The 18042-nt window shown below is 43.2% G+C and overlaps 1 protein-coding gene across 1 annotated transcript; it reads left to right on the forward strand.

Annotated features, from left to right (window-relative positions):
* The first annotated feature begins 54 nt into the window (after window positions 1–54).
* cpdp (CPD photolyase) lies at window positions 55–18042 on the forward strand. The gene is made up of 10 exons (XM_055882728.1): window positions 55–211; window positions 403–767; window positions 1259–1410; window positions 2920–3102; window positions 3561–3719; window positions 4151–4349; window positions 4880–5032; window positions 10480–10601; window positions 14882–15041; window positions 16051–18042. The coding sequence occupies exons 1-10, from the start codon at window positions 201–203 to the stop codon at window positions 16197–16199; spliced, it is 1653 nt and encodes a 550-aa protein (XP_055738703.1). The 5' UTR covers window positions 55–200; the 3' UTR covers window positions 16200–18042.

The raw sequence follows: 18042 nt of genomic DNA on the forward strand, positions 1-18042 counted from the left end.
CTAGAGACACGAATGGCATTTTGGGATGTGTAGTTGTCATAGTACCCCCCCCCCCAAAAAAAGATCTGCTCTTACAAAACAAAAAGAACACGACACGCATATAGGTGTGTACGTATCTGCTGTTGTTTGAATACATACATATCAAGAATCCTCAGTTTAACATCTGAAAAGGACTGCGATACACGTTTACAATCATCTGCATGCATCGCAGGTAAGGCATTTCTTGCCAAACATTTCAGTGCGATTGTCATTTAATTATTCCCTGGCTTACTTCAAATGGTGCCTTGGTCTGCACGACAACATCCTGTTTTATCATGGTTGCTTGCATTATTAGAAAATGTATTGAAGATGAAAAAGTGGTATTTCTTTAGTAATTATCCTCCAATGCTTCCCTCTATCCAGTTTGTTGCTCATTCCAGCATCCAAGCACATTTGGAAGTTTGTGACACTCGAGAGCCAAAGACACTGCTCCTTTACCAAATTAGTAGGCCCAAGCAGCATTAATAATCGAACCACCATGCCAGCAGAAAAACGCAAGGCAACATTTGCCAAAATGGACAGCACCAAACAGCAGAAGCTGCAGGCTGTAAAAGAGGGGAAGGGGGAGAGAGAAGAGGGCTGGCTGCAGGGTGTGGTGGCAAAGCAACAGAAGGACAATGACTTGAAATTCAACAAGAAGCGCCTCCGTTTTCTGTCTCAAACCCAGAAGATAAAGCAAGGTTCAGAGGGAGTAGTCTACTGGATGAACAGGGATCACAGGGTCCAAGGTGAGAATCTCCAGTATCTCCACTACCAATATACAGTGGGCTCCCAAGTGGCGCAGTGGTCTAAGACACTGCATCTCGGTGCAAGAGGCGTCACTACAGTTCGATTCCAGGCTGTATCAGATCCGGCCGTGATTGGGAGTCCCATAGGGCGGTGCACAATTGGCTCAGAGTCGTCCGGGTTTGGCCGGAATAGGCAGTCATTGTAAATAAGAATTTGTTCTTAACTGACTTGCCAAGTTAAACAAACAAACATAAAACAAGATGTCTGATAGAAAGTGATTTGAATGTAGCCTTTCCACACTGCTGAGCTGTGTTTTGGCCTGGTTATGCATCCACCATGCTCGAAATTACAATGGGAAAATAAACTATTCAAGCCAGTATAATTTGGGTTGGCATTGTAGTGGGACATTTTTCTGTGGATTCATTTCAGTATTTGCAGCCATATTCACCAGTAACAGAATGTTTGCTTCTCTCTTTGACTCTTACTGTAGATAACTGGGCATTAATCTATGCCCAGCAGCTTGCCCTAGAAGAGAAGCTGCCCCTGCATATCTGTTTCTGTTTGGTGATACCACAAAACTCAGAGTCGGCCACCATCCGCCATTTTGGCTTCATGCTGAGGGGACTGGAGGAAGTTGCTAAGGTAGAGAAACCCGCCATTGTTGTCTGGGGTGAAAATGACTTGTGTGTTCTCTTCCCTGTTCTTTCTATCTAGGGAGCAGGTTGACTTTTATTGTCATGAGGGTTTCCCTGGAGGCAGAACTGAGCACATTTTTTATTTAAAAAAATCCCCCCCTTAGATAGACCAGCTGCAAAGTCAATATTGACTATATTGTAAAAATTCATATAAACAAACATCATTTTTAGTTTTATTTTAAGGTTAGGCATTAGGGTTAGCAGTGTGGTTAAGGTTAGGTTTAAAATCAGATTTTATGATTTTGGCGCAGAGATTCCTCCAGAACAAGATTCATGATGGATAAAAAGACTACCTGCATCTAGGGACTGGCTCAAATTGTTTTCCCAATTGAGAAAATAACAGCTGCTGGGAGACTTTGAGATGGAGATGGCCCAACCAGTGCAAGAACTGATTGGGCCAATCAGTGCCAAAACAACTAGTATCCTAAAATAACTGTAAAAGCCACACACTAGAAAAGACAGACCACCAACCTTGACTTAAGTTCTGTTCATTTGACATTTTCAGTGAATCAACGAACACAAACCTGAAGAATCTGTATGCGAATCTGTTTGTTGATTCACAGCAAATTAAAAATGAATTGAACCAAAGTCGAGGTTGAGTGCTTGTCTTTTCTAATGTGCGGTTTTTGTCTTGTTATCCGGCCTGGTGGCCGCCCCCCTACGATCGTTATGCGCTGTGTCATGAGTTCATGAGGCCTTTGAGAATTATGTGTCCTGTGTGATCCTAATGCAAGTGGACTTTGATACTTCAGACCTTTTTAACTTAGCAATTAAGCAGGTTACTCATGTTATGATTGTAAACAAATAAATGTGAGGATATGACATCTGGGTCGTCGTCTTGACATCCGGCCCGGCTCCCCTCCAAGTTCTTACACTTGTTTATAGCCCAATCAGTCGCCCAAGGGAGATTCTCAATTGGCAAAAAGTCTGTCCTCTCCAACTCTGTCCTCCTCTCTTCTGTGACTCAGAAACCTATACGTGGCTGCCATATGTAGGAGAGTGTCAGTTTAATGGGTGAAGGGAGGAGTTTGCTCCTCTCCTTGGTTGCTGCCTCCGGTGTAGGATGCTCAGGTGTATCCTACCCTGGAAAAGTTTTGAAATGCGCCCTCGAAGAGCAGCTGTTATATTCTCAGATGAGAAAAGCATTCACACATTTAAAAACTATACGCTACTTATCTTTTTATCTATAAAATGTCTAGCACAACTGGCAACATTCAATTATTTTTACCACTTTAAACATAAGTATTTTGAGATTCCATCTCTGTAAATGTAATTTGCCTGATGGAGTGATAGAGGAGGACAGCCTAATTTCTTACATGCGCATTTCTTTCCACGTTTCCTCCTCCTCATCGAGTGGATGCTAGGGGGCGAGAGGAATCGAGATATTCCAATTGAGATTCTCCTCTATACCTGCTTCCTTCTTGTCCCATGCATGTATCTGTCCCCCCTTTCACAGGACTGCAGTGCCCTGGATATTCAGTTCCACCTGCTCCAGGGCTCCGCTGGAGAATTGCTGCCAGGGTTTGTGGCGGACTGGAGTTTTGGGGCAGTAGTGACTGACTTCTCCCCTCTAAGGACACCGCTGCAGTGGGTGGAGGAGGTCAAAAAGGGGCTTCCATCGGATATCCCCTTCATACAAGTATGCAGATCAGTCCCTTCAGGATTACTAGAGTTTTTTTTTTATGTGATAGTTGCGAGCAAAAGTGCTTTATTTTGCTGCAGCAATTCTGATATTTTGTATTGCAATTTGCAAAGATTTTTGTCCAATGTAAAACAAAAATGCACAGATGGTGTGTTGTGGCTTGATTTAACATTATGGGGTAAAAGTCAGATGAAAGTCGCACCCAGACCCAGATGCATTTATTTTTCTGGTTCAGTGTTATTGAGCGCCGGTGCTTCTTGAGTATCATTGTGCAAAAGATTTGTGTTAGAAGGTTTGTGTCCCGTGTTGGGTAAACAGGGATGGAACTCACTCTGTTATACCAACACTGAACACCTATTGAATTCCTGTATAGCTTTCGTCCTTCAATTTCTCAGGCTATGTTAACAAAGGATTTCCAGCCTGTCAACTATCACGTCTTCCCGTTACTACCGCAGGTCGATGCCCATAACGTGGTGCCCTGCTGGGTGGCATCAGACAAACTGGAGTATTCTGCCAGGACGATCCGTAACAAGATCACCAAGCTTCTGAAGGAGTTCCTCACAGAGATACCTTTAGTGGACAAACACCCACACACTGCTCTCCGAACCGCCAAAGTAAGAGGTTGCTTATAGAATGTGGGCCTCATAAAGATGAGGAATTCCTTAATGGTATTTGTATAGACACAATCCACTAAACTGGGTTGGTTAATGGGTTGGTTAAATTCTTGCCTGATCAGAAAACAACCCATTGCCCCCCACCGTCACCCTTCCACTGTATTAGCAGAATGCACAGGATAGGTGTAAGCAATAAGGTGATGACTTTGCAAAGCCTTCCAATGGAGCTTCTGCTGTATTGCTCACACCTATAAAGTCCCTCCATACCTGCAAACACCAAAGTGGAATTAAGTTTGATGTTGTTTTTAGAGAAGACCTAAGTTCTTCCTCATATCTTTTCCATCGTCTTTCCTCCTCTGTTGGTATAGGCCACTCCATAGATATTTAACTTTTCACAACCTTAAATAAAAGAATCTCTTCTCTCCTTCCAGCCAGTAGACTGGGCAGAGGCATTGTCCTCTCTGGATGTGGACAGGACGGTAAAGGAGGTGGATTGGGCCAAGTCTGGCACTGCAGCAGGCATAGCCATGTTGGAATCTTTCATCGACCTGCGCCTCAAGAACTTTGCCACTCAGAGGAACAACCCCAATTCTTCTGCCGTTAGTCAACTCTCGCCGTGGATCCGCTTCGGTCAGTTGAGGAAGTCGCTTACTGGAGTTTGTGCCAACACAAACTCTAGTGTTATTTCAGCCTATAATCACACACCCACCATGACCCTGCAATACATACCTGTGTCAGCTCTCCCCTTTCTAAATGTTGAATTAAATTCAACATGCCGACTCAAAACAGTGTTCACCTGATACCAGCCTACAAACACACACACCTCTTATGACCTTATACACCTAGCGCCCACCCGGTGTGAAGCCCCACTCCCACCCACCCCGTGTGAAGCCACACACCACCAAAAGAAACACAGGCGCTGCAGGCCTGCTCGTATCCAATGTTATTTGTATACAAATGTTTTTCAAACTTATTTCTGAAGCTCAAGGTGGAATCCACTGACTGTCCCTCCTTCTCTTCCTCCCGCTCTCTATCCCTCCTTCTCTTCCTCCCGCTCTCTATCCCTCCTTCTCTTCCTCCCGCTCTCTATCCCTCCATCCCTTTCCTTCTCCCCTTTCTACCCTCTCTCCATCCCTACCTCTCTCTCTCCCTATCTCCAGGTCACTTGTCTGCCCAGCGTGTGGTGCTGCAGGTAAAGTGCTGTGGGAAGAGTGCCGGCGAATCCGTTTCCTCCTTCACAGAAGAACTGGTGGTGCGCAGAGAGTTGACCGATAACTTCTGTTTCTACAACCCCAGCTATGACAGCGTAAAGGGTGAGTGAGGAGGACCGAGTTCTCTTGAGTTAAGACATGAACTGCAACCCAAATGGCACCCTATTCTCTATGTAGTGCACTACTTTTGACCAGAGTCCCAAGCAAATACCTGATTAGAATGGCGCTGCGATGGATAGCTGCCGTTCTACAGGCTCATGACCAGTTCTGCTGTTTTGTTTTTTTGAGCTGATCATAGTTTACTATTACCGAAAAGAGCTTCTGGACACCAGAACAGCAATCACTAACCTCGATTTGGATTAAGATTTCTACTTCAACGAATCTACGTAACAGGGCATACTGCTCACCCTGGACCAGGCCCTAATCCCAGTGACTCGGAAAAGGAAGAGACGGCATAAGGGAGGCCGACATGCGAGCACCCTGACGAATAAATAGTCCGCCTTTACCCTCTGTTCTTTGGCGAACGTACAATCACCCGAGAACAAACTGGATGACTCCGTTCGAGACTATCCTAACCCATCGGGACCAGAAGAACTATAATATCCTATGTTTCTCAGAGTCCGTCGTGGCTGAACAAGGAAATGGATAATATATGTCTAGCTGGGTTTTCTATGCATCTGCAGGATCAAACGGAAGCCCCAGGTAAGCTGAAGTGAGGGGTGCGTTTCTCTTTGTTAACAACAGCTGGTGCCTGAGCTAGAATACCTCATGATAAGCTGTAGACCATACTATTTACGAAGAGAGAGTTAATCTAAACTCAGCAAAAAAAGAAACGTCCTCTCACTGTTAACTGCGTTTATTTTCAGCAAACTTAAGATGTGTAAATATTTTTATGAACATAACAAGATTCAACAACTGAGACATAAACTGAACAAGTTCCACAGACATGTGACTAACAGAAATGGAATAATGTGTCCCTGAACAAAGGGGGGGGGGGGGGGGGTCAAAATCAAAAGTAACAGTCAGTTTCTGGTGTGGCCACCAGGTGCATTAAGTACCACAGTGCATCTCCTCATGGACTGCACCAGATTTACCAGTTCTTGCTGTGAGATGTTACCCCACTCTTCCACCAAGGCACCTGCAAGTTCCCGGACATTTCTGGGGGGAATGCCCTAGCCCTCACCCTCCGATCCAACAGGTCCCAGATGTGCTCACATGGGATTGAGATCCGGGCTCTTCACTGGCCATGGCAGAACACTGACATTCCTGTCTTGCAGGAAATCACGCACAGAACAAGCAGTGGGGCTGGTTACATTGTCATGCTGGAGGGTCAGGTCAGGGTGAGCCTGAGGGAAGGGTACCACATGAGGGAGGAGGATGTCTTCCCTGTAACGCACAGTGTTGAGATTGCCTGCAATGACAACAAGCTCAGTCCGATGATGCTGTGACACACCGCTCCGGACCATGACGGACCCTCCACCTCCAAATCGATCCCGCTCAGAGTACAGGCCTCGGTGTAACGCTCATTCCTTCGATGATAAACGCGAATCCGATCATCTACCCTGGTGAGACAAAACCGCGACTCGTTAGCGAAGAGCACTTTTTGCCAATCTTTTCTGTTCCAGCAGCGGTGGGTTTGTGCCCATAGGCGACGTTTTGCCAGTGATGTCTGGTGAGGACCTGCCTTACAACAGGCCTACAAGCCCTCAGTCCAGACTCTCTCAGCCTATTGCGGACAGTATGAGCACTGATGAAAGGATTGTGCGTTCCTGGTGTAACTCGGGCAGTTGTTGTTGCCATCCTGTACCTGTACCGCAGGTGTGATGTTCGGATGTACTGATCCTGTGCAGGTGTTGTTACACGTGGTCTGCCACTGCAAGGACAATCAGCTGTCCGTCCTGTCTCCCTGTAGCGCTGTCTTAAGCGTCTCACAGTACCAACATTGCAATTTATTGCCCTGGCCACATCTGCAGTCCTCATGCCTCCTTGCAGCATGCCTAAGGCATGATCACGCAGATGAGCAGGAACCCTGGGCATCTTTCTTTTGGTGTTTTTTAGAGTCAGTAGAAAGGCCTCTGTAGTGTCCTAAGTTTTCAAAACTGTGACCTTAATTGCCTACCGTCTGTAAGCTGTTAGTGTCTTAATGAACATGCACCTTTGGAACGGTCATTAATTGTTTATGGTTCATTGAACAAGCATGGGTGTTTAAACCCTTTACAATGAAGATCTGTGAAGTTATTTTAATTTTTACTAATTATCTTTGAAAGACAGGGTCCTGAAAAAGGGATGTTTATTTTTTTGCCGGTTTTTATATTTTTCATAGCTGTCTATTTATCACCACAAATCAATGCTGGCTCTAAGACTACATTCAACAAGCTGTGTAGGGCCATAAGCAAACAAGAAAATGCTCATCCAGAGGCGGTGCTCCTAATGACCGGTGATTTTAATGGGAAACCGATGCGTTCTACCTAATTTCTACCAGCATGTAATCTGTGCAACCAGAGAAGGTGGTCAGATGAAGCAGATGCTAAACTACAGGACTGTTTTGCTAGCACAGACTGAAATATGTTCTAGGGTTCATCCAATGACATTGAGGAGTTTACCACATCAGTCACTGGCTTTGTAAACAAGTGCATCGATGACGTCGCCCCCACAGTGACTGTATGGACATATCCCAACCAGAAGCCATGGATTACAGGCAACATTCGGGCTGAGCTGAAGGCCAGAACTGCTGCTATTTTTTTCCCCCTTTTTTTGCACCTGGAATGCTTTTCTAGCCGTCTTGAAGGAATATGCTGAGCACTTGTTGGCTGCTTTTCCTTCACTCTGCGGTCCAACTCATCCCAAACCATCTCAATTGAGTTGAGGTCAGGTGATTGTGGACGCCAGGTCATCTGATGCAGCACTCCATCACTCTCCTTCTTGGTCAAATAGCCCTTATACAGCCTGCAGGTGTGTTGGGTCATTGTCCTGTTGGAAAAACAAATCATAGTCCCACGTATCGCTACAGAATGCTGTGGTAGCCATGCTGGTTAAGTGTAACTTCCAAAATAAATCCCAGACATTGTCACCAGCAAAGCACCATCACACCAACTCTTCCATGCTTCACGGTGGGAACTACACATGCGGAGATCATCCGTTCACCTACTCTGTGTCTCACAACGACACGGCGGTTGGAAACAAAAATCTCAAATTTGGACTTGGACTCACATTTGGACTCATATTTGGACAGATTTCCACCGGTCTAATGTCCATTGCTTGTGTTTCTTGGCCCAAGTGAGCATCTTCTTCTTCTTGGTGTCCTTTAGTAGTAGTTTCTTTGCAGCAATTTGACCATGAAGGCCTGATTCACGCAGTCTCCTCTGAACTGTTGATGCTGAGATGTGTCTTACTTGAACTCTGAAGCATTTATTTGGGCTGCATTTTCTGAGGCTGGCAACTCTAATGAACGTATCCACTGCAGCAGAGGTAACTCTGGGTCTTCCTTTCCTGTGGCGGTCCTCATGAGAGCCAGTTTCATCATAGCGCTTGATGGTTTTTGCGACTGCACTTGAAGAAACTTTCAAAGTTCTTGAAATGTTCTGTATTGACTGACCTTCATGTCTTAAAGTAATGATGGACTGTCATTTCTCTCTGCTTGTTTGAGCTGTTCTTCCCATAATATATTTTTATTTATTTAACCAGGTAGGCCAGTTGAGAACAAGTTCTCATTTACAATTGCGACCTGGCCAAGATGAAGCAAAGCAGTGGTACAAAAATAATAACACAGAGTTACACATAAACAAACATACATTCAATAACACAATAGAAAAGAAAAATTGAAAAATCTATGTACAGTGTGTGCAAATGTAGGGAGGTAGGCAATAAATAGGCAAAAATAATTACAATTTAGCCTTAATACTGGAGTGATAGATGTGCAGATGATGATGTGCAAGTGGAGATACTGAGGTGCAAGAGTAAGTAATAATATGGGGATGAGGTAGTTGGGTGTGCTATTTACAGATTGGCTGTGTATAGGTAAGCTGCTCTGACAGCTGATGCTTAAAGTTAGAGAGGGAGATATAAGACTCCAGCTTCAGAGATTTTTGTAATTCGTTCCAGTCATTGGCAGTAGAGAACTGTAACGAAAGGCAGCCAAAGTAGGTGTTGGCTTTGGGGATGACCAGTGCAATATACCTGCTGGAGTGTGTGCTACGGGTGGGTGTTGCTATGGTGACCAGTGAGCTAAGGCGGGGCTTTACCTAGCAAAGACTTATAGATGTCCTGGAGCCAGTGGGTTTGGCAACGAATATGTAGTGAAGGCCAGCCAACGAGAGCATACAGGTTGCAGTGGTGGGTATTATATGGGGCTTTGGTGATAAAACGGATGGCACTGTGATAGACTACATCCTGTTTGCTGAGTAGAGCGTTGGGGGTTATTTTGTAAATGACATCGCCGAAGTCAAGGATCGGTAGGATGGTCAGTTTTACGAGGGTATGTTTGGCAGCATGAGTGAAGGAGGCTTTGTTTTGAAATAGGAAGCCGATTCTAGATTTAATTTTGGATTGGAGATGCTTAATGTGAGTCTGGAAGGAGAGTTTACAGTCTAACCAGACACCTAGGTATTTGTAGTTGTCCACATATTCTAGGTCAGAACCGTCCAGAGTAGTGATGCTAGACGGGGGGGAGGGTGCGGGCAACAATCGGTTGAAGAGCAGCATTTAAAAGCAGTTTGAGGCCACTGAAGGAGTGTTGTATGGCGTTGAAGCTCGTTTGGAGGTTTGTTTAAAAAGTGTCCAAAGAAGGGCCAGATGTATACAGAATGGTGTCGTCTGCGTAGAGGTGGATCAGAGAATCACCAGCAGCAAGTGCGACATCATTGATATATACAGAGAAAAGAGTCGGCCTGAGAATAGAGACTGCCAGATATGGACATGGTCTTTTACCAAATAGGGTTATCTTCTGTATACCACCCCTACAATGTCACAACACAACTGATTGGCTCAAACGCATTAAGAAGGTTAAGAAATTCCACTAATTTACTTTTAACAAGGCACACCTGTTAATTGAAATGCATTCCAGGTGACTACCCCGTGAATCTGGTTGAGAGAATGACAATAGTGTGGAAAAAATTTGGTTGCTACTTTTTAGAATCTCAAATATAAAAAATATTTTGATTTGTTTAACACTTTTTGGTTCCTTCATGATTCCATGTGTTATTTCATAGTTTTGATGTCCTCACTATTATTCCAGAGTGTAGAAAATAGTAAAAATAAAGAAAAACCCTGCATTGAGTAGGTGTGTCCAAACTTTTTACTTGTACTGTCTATGTTCATATCTACCTCAATTACCTCGTAACCTGCACAGCGACTCGGCACTGGTACCCTGTGTATAAAGCCAAGTTATCCTTACTCATGGAGTTTTTATTATTACGTGTTATTACTTTTCTTTCTCTATTTTCTTTCTCTCTTTGTTGGGAAGGGCCCGTAGTCCATTGTGACATTTTTAAAGGGGAAGTGATGTTTCTGTTTTGTTAAGTTAACATTAATGATCTTTGTGTTTGATCTAGGTGCAAATGACTGGGCCCAGAAAACGTTGAAAGATCACGCCAAAGACCCCAGGCCATACGTCTATACCCGCGAGCAGCTGGAGAAAGCCCAGACCCACGACAAGCTCTGGAACGCAGCCCAGGTATCATGTACAGTACTGACCCCCCATAGACTATCAACATGCAAACCAGCCAATTCAGCAGTTCTCAGAACAACAACAAGACTTGTATTTATTTCTTAACATAAATCATGTAATAAAATCTGCAGTTTACACTTTTATCCTAAGCAACTTATAATATCGTGAGTGTATGAAAAGCACTCCAATCACTTTGACACATATGAATGCACTCAAGTAAGTTGCGAAGGATAAAAGGGAATTTTCGACTTTCCTCTGGTGTCGTTTCCTGCTAACCGTTTGGCTGTTTAGCAATGCCCAGAAACAACTACACCTTAGGGAAGTCAAAAAGAAGCTCAGTCTTCAATAAAGTCAACTCACTGCCGGGCTGACCCCATTTACAATTGTTTCATCGATAAGCTCTTGGTCGACTGAAGAAATCAACAAAAATAATCATAGTGTACAAGACACCTGTCTCAGTGGACTAATCCATTGTGGAGGCCGTGGGGATGGCAAAGTCCATCACGCTAAGACGTGCACTACTGAACTTGTACATGATTATATTACATAAGAACAATGGCGCAACACTAATAAACATATAATTTTTTAACAAATGCGTTTTCTTCCGTGTTGGATAGCGGTCGCTGGCCGCGGTTCTGAAACAAACGCGCTGTTAAATTGGCACGTTTTCCTAGACCATGTTGCTATGTGCATAGTAGCAAAGTTACCCAGCATATTGGTGTTGAGAACAATGCGGTGGAGGCAGCAGTGAAGTTGAGAAGAAAACAGACCTTGCCTTAATTGTCTAAGAAAAGTGAGGAGAGAGAGAACCCCAACTTTAATTAGGTCTATAATCAAAAGCCTAACTGTTAAATGTGCCTGGCTTTATAAATCATCCATATACACATGGCCAAAAGTATGTGGACACCTGCTTGTCGAGCATGACATTCCAATATCATGGGCATTAATATGGAGTTGGTCCCCACTTTGCTGCTTTAACAGCCTCCACTCTTCTGGGAAGGCTTTCCACTAGATGTTGGAACATTTCTGCAGGGACTTGCTTCCCTTCAGCCACGAGCATTAGTGAGGTCGGGCACTGATGTTGGGCGATTAGGCCTGGCTCGCAGTCTGCATTCCAATTCATCCCAAGGGTGTTAGATGGGGTTGAGGTCAGGGCTCTGTGCAGGACAGTCACGTTCTTCTACACCGATCAACAAGCCACTTCTGTATGGACCTCGCTTTGTGCACGGGGGCATTGTCAAGCTGAAACAGGAAAGGGCCTTCCCCAAAGTTGGAAGCGTAGAATCGTCTAGAATGTCATTGTATACTGTAAGATTTCCCTTCACTGGAACTAAGGAGCCCGATCCATGAAAAACAGCCCCAGACCATTATTCCTCCTCCACCAAACTATACAGTTGGCACTATGCATTGGGGCAGGTAGTATTCTCCTGGCATCCGCCAAACCCAGATTCGTCCGTTGGACTTCCAGATAGTGAAGCGTGAGTCATCACTCCAGAGAACGTATTTCCACTGCTCCAGAGTCTAATGACGGTGAGCTTTACACCACTCCAACTGACGATTGGCATTGCGAATGGTGATCTTAGGCTTGTGTGTGGCTGCTCAGCCATGGAAACACATTTCATGAAGCTCCCGACAAACAGTTTTTGTGCTGACGTTGCTTCCAGAGGCAGTTTGGAACTCTGTAGGGAGTGTTGCAACCGAGGACAGACTATTTTTACGTGCTTCAGCACTCAGTGGTCCCATTCTGTGAGCTTGTGGCTGATCCGTTGTTGCTCCTAGATGTTTCTACTTCACAATAACAGCACTTACAGTTGACCGGGGCAGCTCTAGCAAGGCAGAAATTTGACGAACTGACTTGTTGGAAATGTGGCATCCTATGACGGTGCCGCGTTGAAAGTCACTGAGCTCTTCAGTTAGGCCATTCTACTGCCAATGTTTGTCTATGGAGAGTGCATCCCTGTGTGCTTTTTTTAATACATCTGTCATCAACGGAAAAAGCCGAATCCACATATTTGACCACATACTTTTGTATATATAATTTATATCTACAGAAATAAGACACATCCTGCTTCTGTTGCCAGTTTGAGTGTGTTTAATAGCCTACTGATTCCATGAGCACGAAGCCTCACACAACCACATGTCGCATAAACTATTTCACATTCTGCTATTTTCAATCTTTGCTATGCTGTAATAAAGGCTTTGCACTTTTCTTTCTCTCAATAGAACAGCCTCTCTCTCTTATTTATTTAGTGTTTACACTGTTCCAAAATGTCAGAAAAATATTTATAATAATAGCCCAACTTTTTCTTGATGTTATTATTATGATCAGCATAATAAGTGATGTCATTATTATTAGTAGTGTTAGTATAGCAGCCTTGTATAACCACCATCAAGCTGTAGACCTAACAGCACATCATGTTTAGTCTTAATACCGTAACTTACTGAGGCCTATATTTCAATACTTATATAGGCTTCTGTGTCAGTCATTCATTGGTTATTGTCATCACACAGCATACGAGTCATTCGTGATTTTAAATGCAATCAAGTCAAATGTTTGTCATAATTATTTCATAAAACAGTTCAGTTAAAGCATCAGACAAGCTCAGTGCATATAATTGATTTGTTACTTTACAGCCTTACTCTAACATTGATAAAAAAGTAAAAAACATCAATTTACACACAATACCCCATAATGACAAAACAAGTTTTTAGAAATGTTTGCAAATGTGTTCAAAATAAACAGAAATACCTTATTTACATAAGTATTCAGACCGTTTGATATTAGACTCAAAATTTAGCTCAGATGCATCCTGGTTCCATTGATCATCCTTGATGTTTCTACAATTTGATTGGAGTCCACCTGTGGTAAATTCAATTGATTGGACATGATTTGGAAAGACACCTGTCTATATAAGGTTCCACAGTTGACAGTGCATGTCAGAGCAAAAACCAAGACATGAGGTCGAAGGAAGTGTCCGTAGAGCTCCGACACAGGATTGTATTGAAGCATAAATCTGGAGAAGGGTACCAAAACCATTCTGCAGTATTGAAGGTCCCCAAGAACACAGTAGCCTCCATCATTCTTTAATGGAAGACATTTGGAACCACCAAGACTCTTCATAGAGCTGGCCGCCCGGCCAAACTGAGCAATCGGAGGAGAAGAGCCTTGGTCAGGAAGATCACCAAGATACCAATGGTCACTCTGACAGAGCTCCAGAGTTCCTCTGTGGAGATGGGAGAATCTTCCAGAAGGAGAACCATCTCTGCAGAACTCAACCAATCAGGCCTTTATGGTAGAGTGGCCAGACAAAAGCCACTCATCAGTAAAAGGCACATGACAGCCCGCTTGGAGTTTGCCAAAAGGCACCTAAAGGACTCTGACGATGAGAAACAAGATTCTCTGGTCAGATGAAACCAAGATTGAAGTCTTTGTCCTGAATGCCAAGCGTCACGTCTGGAGGAAACCTGGCACCATCCCTACGGTGAAGTATGGTGATGACAGCATCATGCTGTGGGGATGTGTTTCAGCGGCAGGGACTGGGAGACTAATCAGGATTGAGGGAAAGATGAACGGCGCAAAGTACAGAGAGATCCTTGATTAAAAACCTGCTCAGGAACTCAGACTGGGGCGACGGTTCACCCTCCATCAGCCAAGACAACACAGGAGTGGCTTCGGGACAAATCTCAATGTCCTTGAGTAGCACAGCCAGAGCCCGTACTTGAACCCGATCGAACATCTCTGGAGAGACCTGAAGATAGCTGCACAGCGACGCTCCCCATCCAACCTGACGGAGCTTGAGAGGATCTGCAGAGAAGAATGTGAGAAACTCTCCAAATACAGGTGTGCCAAGCTTGTAGCGTCATACCCAATAAGACTTGAGGCTGTAATCGCTGCTAAAGGCGCTTCAACAAAGGACTGAGTAAAGGGTCTGAGTACTTATGTAAATGTAATATTTCAGTTTTTTTATATTTTTTTATAAATTCGCTAAGATTTCGAAAAACTTGTTTTTGCTTGGTCGTTATGGGCTATTGTATGTAGATTGAGGGGGGAAAAAAACAATTAAATCCATTTTAGAATAAGTCTGTAACATAACAAAATTTGGAAAGTCAAGGTCTGAATACTTTCCGAATTCACTGTATATGAAAAAATACAAGTTTTTACATTTAGACTAATCGATTGGTTGAAAGAACAGACGACTCTCGGTCAACAAAGTAATTTTTTTTTGACCGGGACAGCCCTATATCACTGTAAATAAGTTCTCCATCTTGTATCCTTCCTCCTGTAGTACCAGATGGTGATTGAGGGTAAGATGCATGGCTTCCTAAGGATGTACTGGGCCAAGAAGATCCTGGAGTGGACCTCCTCACCAGAGGGAGCGCTCTCCATCGCCATCTACCTCAACGACCGATATGAGTTGGACGGGCAGGACCCTAACGGATTCGTAGGTAAGTGACTCACTGGTGGTTGGTTCAATTCTTACCCAAAGCACCTATTATTTTGGTGTATGGCCAGGTTCCATTTCTGCACCTAGCCCCTTCCTACACCCCTTCAATGTTCCTAGATCTGATAGAACTGGGTAGGTGAACGCAAGGTTAATTGATAGGTGTACGGGCAGACCTAACTAACACGTCATCCCATTGAATTTGCCTTGACCTGGTGGAGGTGCAGCTTTTTACTTATAATAAGTCTAATTTGTCATTTCTCCACGAGACCTTTTGACCGGATAGAAATGGAGCTAGCAAGGTAGCATATAGATAGATAGATGGATCTGGGAGGTCATAAATAATAATACCCCTGCCTGCAAACCCAAATGTCCCCCTGGGGATCGTAAAGTTTGATAATGCTGAGACGTCTACTTGTCTAACAGTCTTATAAGGTAATGTTGACGCATCTATGTCAATACATCTTACAAGGTAATGTTTTGTCAACTCCAAATACCTGATGTATACTTAGAATGCACGTTTGTTCTGTGCCAAATAGGAAGATCTGTTCTCTCCACTAATGCGCACTGTATCCCGCCAATTCATATGCATTCATTGTGTCAGTTGTTTGTCAATTCCTTGTTAAATATACAGTATCTAAAATGACCGTTAATGCCAGTAATCTAGAATATTTGGACACGGTAAGTTATGTTAATACATTCATACCATTCTCATTCCAGGTGCGCCTGGAACCTATTACCATACCTAGTTCAAAGGCACTTAAAATCTTTTGTATTGCCCATTCACCTTTAAAATAATAAAAAAATATATATATATTTTTTACCTTTATTTAAATATATTTACTTGTACATTTATCACCGTCATCACCAGCGCTGTGTAAATTAAACCAACATCCATTTGCACCTCTACCTGCTTGCCTCGTGCTGAATCTTTGTTCTTACGACTGCTACCATGTCTGTTTTACACTGCAACGTTTCCCCCCCCCCCCCCAACCCTCTCTATCTCTCTGTAGGTTGTATGTGGTCCATATGTGGGGTCCATGACCAGGGCTGGGCCGAGAGACCCATCTTCGGAAAGATACGGTACATGAACTACAAAGGCTGCACCCGCAAGTTTGACGTGGCACAGTTTGAGAGGAAGTACTGCCCCAAAGACCTGTAATGAGGATGGGAGCAGAGGCAAGTTGGGTGAAGAGTGTATAGACTCTGGGAGCCATAATATCCCATACCTGGGTCATATTTGTAAGATCAAAACGTATCAAAATGTTGTTCAATGCAATAAGGAAAATAATCCTTTCTTATTACACATTCAGGTGGTCCCTCCGTTTCATTCTGTTGTGTTTGTTTTGGTGCCTAGTGAATACTACCCTGTTCTCGAGCCTACTCCAGACTTTAAGATGGGGTCAAGTTCGGTACAGCACATTTATTTTTATCTGTGTTCTTATTGTTCAGGGCCCGTATCCACAAAGCATCTCAGAAAAGGTCCTAGGAATCCTGTTCACTTGTTTAAAAAAATAAAAAAAAAATACTCTTCATTCTTGCCTAATATGCTGGCATGCATCATTTATTATATATATATATATTTTTTTTTACAAATTCTGATATTTTTCATGTGAAAGGCATTGCACGGAATCATACAGTATGATGGTTGTTAAAAGCTGAATTTTGATTATAATATTACTGTTATATCAACACACTCATCTCTCCCCTTCAACGACTCTGAATCTCTTTTAGCACAGTAGGCATCAAGTCACTTGCCGATAATGTTGCCTAAAACATTTTGAAAGGCCTATCACCAAACACATCTCTGTCAATTGCCAAACTTATAGGCATGCCCAATTTAGGGATATTGCACTCCAAAGGGACATCTTGATATAACATGTAGGTTAATGAAATAGTCAAAACTAAAAATGTGATTTAGTGGTTATAAGTATTTAGGCATATCATCATGTGAATTAGGCCTCGTGTAAAATCATTGTCAAACGCGCAAGAGATACCTACTGTTGCATGAAGGTCTAGATTATTTATGGGTTGATCGTATAGAAATATCAAACCATTCTTTCAACTCCAGATGAATTGCTTGTCTATGGCGCAGGAACCACTGACTCACTGCTCTTTACTGTTATCAAGACACCCGCTGGTAACTCTCTGGTAACTGGTTAGGACAGCTCACGAGGTCTCCTAAATATCTGCCGACTAGGTGGGACTCTTATGGCTAAAGGGGCTTCACGCATAGCTTTTATTTTTACCCATGAGAGTAGGAGAAAAATGTCTCCATTCTCAGCACTTGCGACCAATGTTCTACTCTGAGACGCTTTGTGGATACGGGCCCAGGTAGTACCTCCCCGTTTCACTCTGTTTCAAAATGTTTTCCCCCTACTGAGCACAGCTGGGGGTTTTCAGCCACAGCATGCTGCTATTTCAGGTTTATATAAATACATGGACTGCAGAAGCAATGTATACACACACACAACTGTAAGTCGCTTTGGTTAAAATAATCTGTTAAATGGAACATACTGTAGCTATATCAATGTGTGGTTGGTTGGGAAGCAGATCAAACATGTCAAATAGGATGTCAAACACTCTTCTGAGGTCAAAGGTAATAATACTCAATTTTATTTGTATCTGGTATCTAAGTGACTATGCAAATTATGCTAGTGTATGTACATGTATTATGGTTTTGCGTGATTGATTTTCTTTGGCTTGTCAAGAACATCACTGATGTTTTATTTCACGTGTATTTCCTAGTGTTATTTTGGTAACACTTTCCTTGACACCCAGCGTGGTAACACTTATGTATGTGTCATAACCAGCCTTAAAGTAACGCAATATGTCACAACACGTGTAAATATATTGGTCATGACAGTGTTATGACGGTGTCATAACATGTTATGGCGCTTGGTGTTAAGTAAAGTGTTAGCATAATTTTTTTGAGTCACAGTTGTCTAAAGAAAGAGATTAGCATTATGCTTTGTATTTTTGAATAAAGTTGTCATTTGTTTTTA

The sequence above is a fragment of the Salvelinus fontinalis genome, chromosome 26 (genome assembly GCF_029448725.1).
Source record: "Salvelinus fontinalis isolate EN_2023a chromosome 26, ASM2944872v1, whole genome shotgun sequence".
In the NCBI taxonomy this organism is placed as follows: domain Eukaryota; kingdom Metazoa; phylum Chordata; class Actinopteri; order Salmoniformes; family Salmonidae; genus Salvelinus; species Salvelinus fontinalis.

Coding starts and splice junctions, on each gene's coding strand:
- cpdp (XM_055882728.1), top strand. Junction 768..1,258: donor CAGGGATCACAGGGTCCAAG/GTGAGAATCTCC, acceptor CTCTTACTGTAG/ATAACTGGGCATTAATCTAT. Junction 3,103..3,560: donor CGGATATCCCCTTCATACAA/GTATGCAGATCA, acceptor TTACTACCGCAG/GTCGATGCCCATAACGTGGT.